Source organism: Solanum lycopersicum, chromosome 3 (assembly GCF_036512215.1).
Source record: "Solanum lycopersicum chromosome 3, SLM_r2.1".
In the NCBI taxonomy this organism is placed as follows: Eukaryota; Viridiplantae; Streptophyta; class Magnoliopsida; order Solanales; family Solanaceae; genus Solanum; species Solanum lycopersicum.
Window position 1 is genome coordinate 49951371 of NC_090802.1, and position 8506 is coordinate 49959876.

At 32.5% G+C, this 8506-nt stretch overlaps 1 protein-coding gene across 1 annotated transcript; it reads right to left on the reverse strand.

Moving 5' to 3' along the window:
- Positions 1–109: 109 nt before the first annotated feature.
- On the reverse strand, positions 110–3814 carry LOC101255775 (pectin methylesterase). Its single transcript, XM_026029931.2, has 4 exons — positions 2745–3814; positions 2370–2506; positions 760–1464; positions 110–449 (listed from the first exon to the last, which is right to left on the reverse strand). The coding sequence occupies exons 1-3, from the start codon at positions 3659–3661 to the stop codon at positions 767–769; spliced, it is 1752 nt and encodes a 583-aa protein (XP_025885716.1). The 5' UTR covers positions 3662–3814; the 3' UTR covers positions 110–449; positions 760–766.
- Between the last annotated feature and the right edge of the window lie 4692 nt (positions 3815–8506).

Sequence of the window (8506 nt, forward strand, 5' to 3'; positions counted from 1 at the left end):
ATTTCTTAAGGTATGCGTATATCTTAAATCTCTCCAGATTTCACTTGTAGGAATGTTTTTTTGTTGTCTGAATTCAAATGATCCTTAGTTGCCTAAGTTACCAAACGAATCAATCTCCATAACTCTACCTTTATTCTATGCCTTGGGGGGGACCCTTGACATTCTTACGTGTTTACTTTAAATTTCAGTAAAGCTAACCACCATGTAAGTTGGTTTTGTTCTTCTGTCAGCATCACATTCCTTATCTACTACAATTTCAATGGAAAAGAAAGGATTTGATCAAAATTATATTAATAGGAAACCATTTTGCTAAGCTTCTGACTTCTGCACAAGTCCAAGTGCGTATGATTTTTCTGTTTTTCCACCCTTCTTCCTGTGCTTGCTTTGGGCCTGACTATCGAAAAGTCTCACTTTGAGTAAAACACTCCATATCAAAGACGATTCTGTACCTGGTTATTAAAGGAGATACACATCCACAAAAGTCAATTGAATGTAATGTGAAACTGGCACTTTTCAATTAAACCAATAACTTTTTGCTAGTATGTTCTAATTACAACAAAAAAAGAAATTACAACATTTATCATTTAATGAAGAGGTATCTCTAGAATGTTGCAAACTTGCTCTTTAGTCAGTTCACCAATAAAGCAAAATTGCAACTTACAGCTTATAAATTATTACACTTAAGAATTAAATAACAATGGTACATACTTATTATTTATATATACCGACTGCAAAAAGACATAAATCTGATATTTATACCTTTCTTTTAAGTACTTAGCCCTGCCAAGAAAGACACCCCAGTTGAAGGCAACCAAGATGATCCATAAATAAACTTTGATACAGTGAACTTGCTGGCCTCTTCGACAGACTTAATCACCCGATACCCTGGCCAAGTGACGCGTTGCCCTACTGCTGCTCCTGGCCCAAAGTTCATGTATTCACCATAATACAATGTGTTCAGCGCAAAATCACCATTCCACTCAAGCCAACCATGTGGGTGTATATGATCACCCATGTTAGATAACATGTATACTGTTCGCGAATACATCTTCCATGGTCGACCTAGATATGTAGAGAAGCTTCCTTTAGACGCCTGAAGATCAGGTGTTGCCATGATTTTGCAAGCATGGATTGAAATGCCAGTGTTTTGGTTAGGGTCCTTCCTGTTTTGGGCTGTGATGGTGTTCTTTTGATTAGCCATCGGCTTTCGAGCATAGATGTTACAGTTTTGGAGGACCACTGCTGCATTTCCAAAAATGAAATCTACTGTACCATAGATATCACACTCGCGATAGAATTGACGCTGTGAATGCACGTAGAGGGTGTCTTGGTATCCAATAACATTGCAGCGGAAGACCACGGCGTGATCACCTCCGATACGGAGGGCTACTGCTTGATGATTGTTTGGTCCAGCATAGTTCTCAAATGTCATATCCCTTGCTATAAAACCAGCTCCAGTTGCAGCTGCATGTTCATTAACAAAATTACTACAACAACATACCAGTAAAATTCGACAAGTGAGTCTGGAGAGGATAAAGTCATTACCTAGTGAAGATAGAAAGACTGTTTTCGAAAGACCCACAGTTCAAGTACAACAAATCCAAATACAAAAAAAAAAAAAATCTAGAAAAAATAGCAACTACCACGATGAACCAATAAAATAGTGCAATAATCAAAATACAATATAAACAACTCATATTTATTCCATTTTCTATTTATTTTCCGGTACAGGATAAACCCAAGGGGCAGAACAACACAATTATCAAGGGCGTGTTGTATCATTGAGCTAATATGTCATTGTGCGAGAGCCCTCTAACCATGGGCCCACTATACCAAAATCAAGAGAAACTCCATCCCTCTCTCTTCTTTTTTCGACCCCATGTTAGTCACTAAACATATATTCTATCTCTATTGGAGATGTTAGAAGTGTACAAAATAACTAAGTTAAACACAAAGGTGAGCATAAGAGATAAATCAAAAGACATGGAAAATAGTGATGACTCCACTTGCTCCTACTACAATAGCAATATTCCCTCTTTAAATTGTGGCCACCAAATTTAGTTAGGTCATATCGCTATCCTTAATAGGCTTTGAAAGGTTGAATGCAATAAATTAGATGGAACATGCTAAACTATAGAGGACTTCATTAGGATTTAGTAGCCGCCGCGATAAGTTTTAGGTTATGGAGCCTGATTAATATTTGATGTACAATGTTCACGGTTAATACTATTTATTCTCCATTTATTCTCTGTAACAAAAATATTTTGAATCATGAATATATATCTCACTGTCGTGAAAATTTACTCACGGGGTGTTACCATAAGCATGACAAATAAAATAAACGAAACATCGAGGAGTGAGAATTTTACCAAAGGAGGCAGTATGGAATGTTGTTAGGTGTTGAGATACACTTTTTCCTCCCGTAATTACCGTCTTCCCCTTTCCATCTCCTATGAACATCACGTTCATTTTTTTCCTCCCTACTTTCAAATTATTTTCTTCATACCTATCATTTATTATTTATAATAATAATAATAAAATGATTAAAAACAATATGAAGTCAAATTATCTAATGACTACGACAAAAAAAAATGAAGAAAAAGTTTACTATGCCACGTAAGTGAAAATAAAATTTTTTTAAAAAAATGATTGAAAAGGGGATCAGATACGTTACCAAAAAGTGAATCAAAAAGTTTTTCACTTTTCCAACTACTTTTTCCCAAAAAAGATAATTTGCATTTTACCTTCCCGCCTTCACGTAAATTATGGTCCGGTGATTACTCTTTTCCGGCACCTTTTTTATCGCTTCAGCTATTGTCTTCACTGTCCCGCTACCGTCCTTCGCCACTATTATATCTGCTTGAATTGTCGACACTGATTTATTCATCAATTTTCTATCCCTCCGTGACATCCATTTCGGAAATTCATCATGATATGTTTCGAATTCCATCAATCTACGCCGGCGATTCTGTATCGGAATCCCAGAGAAGTCATCGTCGCCATTCGCGGCGGTGTAAATAGCGAGAGCATTACTCACCAATTCAGATAAGTCCTTTAGGTTCTCCGACATATGATCCTTCACATTCCCGGTGACGTCGGCGAATCCGTCGGTACACGTGTCCTGATTCGTCAGAGCTGCGCTTAGCCACGTCATGACGTCCTGTGTAGATCCCGTCGGCGAATCTCCATCTCCGGAGAAAACAGAGTCTAACGAGTGTGAGAGAAGATCAACTGATTCTTCCAACAGTTCAAGGCAATCGTCGTACGCCGATCTAACTTGCGTATTCATTTGTAGGTTGTTGATATCGGAAGCTTTGTAAAGTCCTTTACCAAATCGCTGCAGAGTTAAATTGACGGAAATGTGAACGAGGTCACTGTCAGAAGCAGAGTTAGCTCCAGGATAATTAATCAGCGAATTGAGACAGAGAGATGGATACAGAGTACGACTACAGGTACGCGCCATTGCTTGACTTGGTTTATCAATTCTATTTCCGGCCTTATGCCGAACTCCGATCAAAACCGCAACAGAAATCGCCGAAGCAATTAAAAGTACAGTGGCTGAAATCAACATGATTTTAATCTTACTACTCCGGGGATTGGGAATTATCACCCTGCCGGAGGTTTCTCCGGGGTCCGGTTTTCCTAAACGGCCATAGCCCATTTTTATGAATACAGAAAATGTGAACAAAAATGGAAGTTAGTGAGTGAAAGAGTGTGATGAAGAATGGAGAAATTATGTGAGTATATATTGGGCGGTGAGTATTGCTAATTAAGAAAATAGAATTTTAGTGGTTGGTGCGAAGTCGATGTCTTAAAGGAGAAGAGAATTAGCTGGCTTCGACTATATATATATATAGTGATTAATTAGTGAAAAGAGTAAATTTTCGCCTCTAACAAGTTCGCATGTGATTGTGATTTCTTTATTCTTAATTAATATCGAAAAAAATTTAATTTTTTATAAGTTTGAAGACAGAAAATCGTAAGCAAGCTATTTTCTTTGTCCAGATTACCTTAGTGCTAAGGGTGACGAATACCGAATTGTAGTATACTTTATTGCTTTTTCTTACGAAGAATATTTCTAGTGGAGTTCAGTTACTTCATTAGAAATTAACTAATCCCCATATTTTAATACTACTCGCTCTTTTCTTTTTTTACTTTGTCTTTATTGGACTTATAAAGACCGATCTTAAAGGTCGTGAGATATTTATCTAAACCGCTTTGATAAATAAATATAGTAATTTTTAAATTTTTGGCTAATATAATTTATGTGTATTATAAATCTTCAGCCTGTAAGATTAGGTTGATTTAGGGCTTGTTTGGATTGATTTTTGGTTTATTTTTGTTATTTTGATTTTAAAATAAATATTTATGAGCATTTTTAATTTTACCAAATACTTCAAAATTGTTTATAAACTATTTTAACTTTAAAACACCTAAAATAATCCATCTAAACGGGTACCTAGTGGTTTGTATAGAGTTAAATAAAATTAGGTTTCAAAGTTAAAAGGAAAAATGACATTTAGAAAGTATAATTATTGGTAATGAACTTTTAGTGACTAGATTATTACTGACTTTTGAGAATGGAGAAGTGGGACCAAATACAGTTGAGATTGTATTACTTTTTGTATGTATATACTATTATTATGTAATACCCATGCCTACTTATCTCAAGAAATGATTTTTTTAAAAAGGCTATTAAAAGTAAGAGCAACAAGAAATAATTTATTACTATGTGATCCACATAACTTACGCTAGCTGTTAACAAAAAAGATAAAATTTCTAAATTCAAAACGAAAGATTTAAAATTATTATTTAATACGATAAAAGAAGTTTCACATATTTAGTATATGTTCGATGCGAAGTAAAAAGAGTATCAATATATAGAATGTACTTGACAAAGTACAATGAGTAATTAATCGAATTACTCGAACGATATACTTTCTCCGATCGATTTTGTTTATTATGATTTCTATTTTTAGAATTAAACTATAAAAACTTTGATTAACATTTTAAGATGTATTTTTTCATCATATTAATATGCAAAAATTGTAATTTATAGTACTTTTCATATAGTTTTGGGAAAAATACACAAATACCCCCTCAACCTATGCCCGAAATCCCAGAAACACACTTATACTATATTAAGGTCCTATTACCTCCTAAACTTATTTTATAAGTAATTTTCTACCCCTTTTAGTCCTACGTGGCACTAGTTTGAAAGAAAAAGTCAAACAGTGTTGGGCTCGCAAGATAGTGTCACGTAAGTCGAAAAGGGGTAGAATATTATTAATAAAATAAGTTCAGGGGGTAATAGGACCTTTGTATAGTATAAGTGTGTCTCTGAGATTTTGGGCATAGGTTGAGGGGATACTTGTGCATTATCCCTTTAGTTTTAGAATATTTATTTTTTTTAATGGAAAATATCAAATTAATGTGATCTAATTTACCTTTAAAAATTTGTCAAATTGACTTTTAATAAACGGAACATGACAAACAATTCCGAACAAAAGAAGTACAACATTTTTGTTTTTTCCCTATAGAAGGGCAAGTTCAGTATTCAAGCCTTCAAGGAGTTGACATTCTTATTGCTCTTTACTATGACATAGTAACAATTGTTTGAGTAAGAAAAAATAAAAAAAATTAAATAATTTACCTGTAATTTCCATAATGTTTTTAGTTTTATAGAAATTATCACTTTAGTGCTATTTCTAATGTATCAAAAAACATACTCCTACCACACTTTTATTGTAGTACATTTTATTTCTATGAGAAATTAGAAATAAATATTTGAATCAAACTAAAATTTAAACACTTTGAAATTCGTAGCTCGTTAGAGAAAGAGGGAGAATACTCTTACCCTGATTCATTTTATTTTTCATATTTTTCTCTCGCAAGTTGTTGAAATTAAGAATAATTTGATTACATTTTAATATTTTTGGTTTTTAATTTAATACTACCTTTTTAAAAAATATTATATTAATTTGTATTCATATTTATTAAGATCAAAAGAAAAATTAATAGGATTAATTATATTATAAAATTTTAAAATAATAATTTTAAATTAATTATTTTTAAAAATCACCACGGATAAAGACCGGACGAAGTACTTTAGTGGTATTCATTGTTCGAAGTAGTTATCTTTTAGATTCCTTTTAAGCCTCTCTTTTTTTAGATTCTGATACCGTTGATTTTTCTAATTATATATGTATATATATATATATATATATATATATATATATATATATCACCACACCATTTAATTTAATGGCAATAAATTATTTATGGTTAAATATGGTTTTAATAGATTCGATAGCAGTAGCAGTAAATTTTTTAACATTAATTAAAGAATGATAAAAGATCCATATCGGTGATTAATGAGATGGGTGGACTCCTTATAAGGCTTAGGCAATCCTCCTCCTTTGAGCTAGCTTTTTGGGTATGAGTTAGGCCTAAGATCTAATTTTACATGTATCAGAGCAGGATCCGTCTCACCCGATGTTAGGGTGCCTAAAATTAAAATTGTCCATGCACCAGATGTTAAGCACTGAGCGTATGTTAACACTGGGCGTGAGGTGGGGTGGGGTTTATTAATGAGATGGGTGGACTCCTTTGGAGTGTGAGTTAGAACTAAAACCCAATTTCACAAATATGTATACTATTTTTATCGAAGTGTGTCAAGTACCAGCTAAATCAAAACTAAAACACTTGTATATTAGGACAATATAATGCATTAATTTTCTTGTGCTTTGTTTGTCCTTCATACAATATGCATTTCATGGAAGTGGGTGGGGTAGGAAGCATGAGATTCCTTATGATCTTTTGATCCCAAACTTTAATTAAGCATATGATTTTCCATACTTTACCCAACCTCTTGCATAATTCAGATGTTGTTACGTAGATAGCTAGGTGCCTTTTTGGACGTGGTCACTTCACTTTAAATTTACGAATGATGGAGTCAAAATGTTTTACCAATAGATTTAAAATATGAATAAACAAACACACAAAAAAAAAGTTAAAAGGAGACTTAATATTAATGTATATATATATAAAAATAATTTTTAACAAATATAATAATATCAAAGGGATTCAGATGAACTTGTCGAAAGTAAAGCACCCCCTTGCTGTTTGTGGCAATTGTGTGTATATATGTTTGTGTGACTCTCTCTGTGTGTAACCGTGCTGTATTTTAAAGTTTGGGAAAAGGATAAATATACCTCCAAACTATTGTAAATGGTATGCAAATATTCTTCATCATATTTTTGGGATATTGGTGCTTTTGCCGTCCAAAAACTAGAGCATATATATCTTATACTAACGGACATACACGTGTCATAATCTTATCCATCGACTCGATATTTATTAAATATCAGACTGACAGATAACATTGCGTCATGTGTCCCTATTTAGTCTCCTATTAGAATGAAGAGTATATATGCTCTAGTTTTTAAACGACAGTGCCACCAATATCCAATGATTTCTATATATTATTTATGATAATTTGAATATATTCGTCCAGTTTCCATTTAAAGTTTTTAAAGGTCCATTCTCTATTTTTTGCTAAATTTTCCAAGAAAGAACCCACTACTCAGTGAAGTGCTTTCTTAGAGCAAAATTAAACTAATGTTATATTTTTATTTTTTATAACAAATAAAGGAGCATGATCAGTACAGCTGATCTGAGGCTTAGCTAAGATTGCGTAACATAAATACCAAAAATAAATTAATGCACTCATGAAAAATGTTAGTGTAAGCTACAAATCAAAATAGGGAATGTCACACAATTAAATAATAGTGGTAGGGACATTATGAAAGCCAATCACATGAATGGTTGGTTAGTTTACTTTTATCACAATTTCACCAAATTCATTTCGTCACTTTCGAAATGTTTAGATTATTTGATGCATCATATTATATTCAAACAGATAATGATCTTAATTCCATGTTTAAGTTAGTTAATCAACGGAAAAGTGTTGTTTGGTGGAGTATAATTTTTGTTTACATCATTAATCATTACCAACCTTACTGACTTATAGAATTCGATGATCGTTTTTTTCCTCTTCATTTTTCCACAATAACTTGCTAGTCAAATAACTACTCATTTCATATATTCACAATCAGAGACACAAAAGTTAATTATCTTATATGTTTCGATTTATATGAGCTTTGATTCAGACTACGAGAATCGTAATTAATTTATCATAGTGTGAATTCAGTCATTTTTTACATAAAGTTTATAAAATTAAATATCATATAAAAATTCTATGTGTGAATTCAGTCATTAAATCAGAATGAGTAAAGTTTCAAGGCGAGGGATATATATATATATATATACGCGCGCATTATTAACCATTTGAATCGAAGTGTTATGTAGAGTAAAAAAATCTCTTTAAAATCTACTTATTTGAAAAGAGAAAACATCTCTAAAATTGACGTAGATAATTAGTATCATCTTTAAATTAGTGACAATCTTAATTAACTGGACTTAAATATAGCTTTGATCTTGCGTT

What these genes read in the sequence shown, in the direction of transcription:
- LOC101255775 (XM_026029931.2), bottom strand. Translation starts at nt 3,661, where the DNA reads ATGGGCTATGGCCGTTTAGGAAAACCGGACCCCGGAGAAACCTCCGGC. An exon ending in ATTTACGTGAAGGCGGGAAG is followed by an intron (nt 2,507 to 2,744) that starts GTAAAATGCAAA and finishes AATAAATGATAG; the next exon opens with GTATGAAGAAAATAATTTGA. An exon ending in ATTCCATACTGCCTCCTTTG is followed by an intron (nt 1,465 to 2,369) that starts GTAAAATTCTCA and finishes ATGAACATGCAG; the next exon opens with CTGCAACTGGAGCTGGTTTT.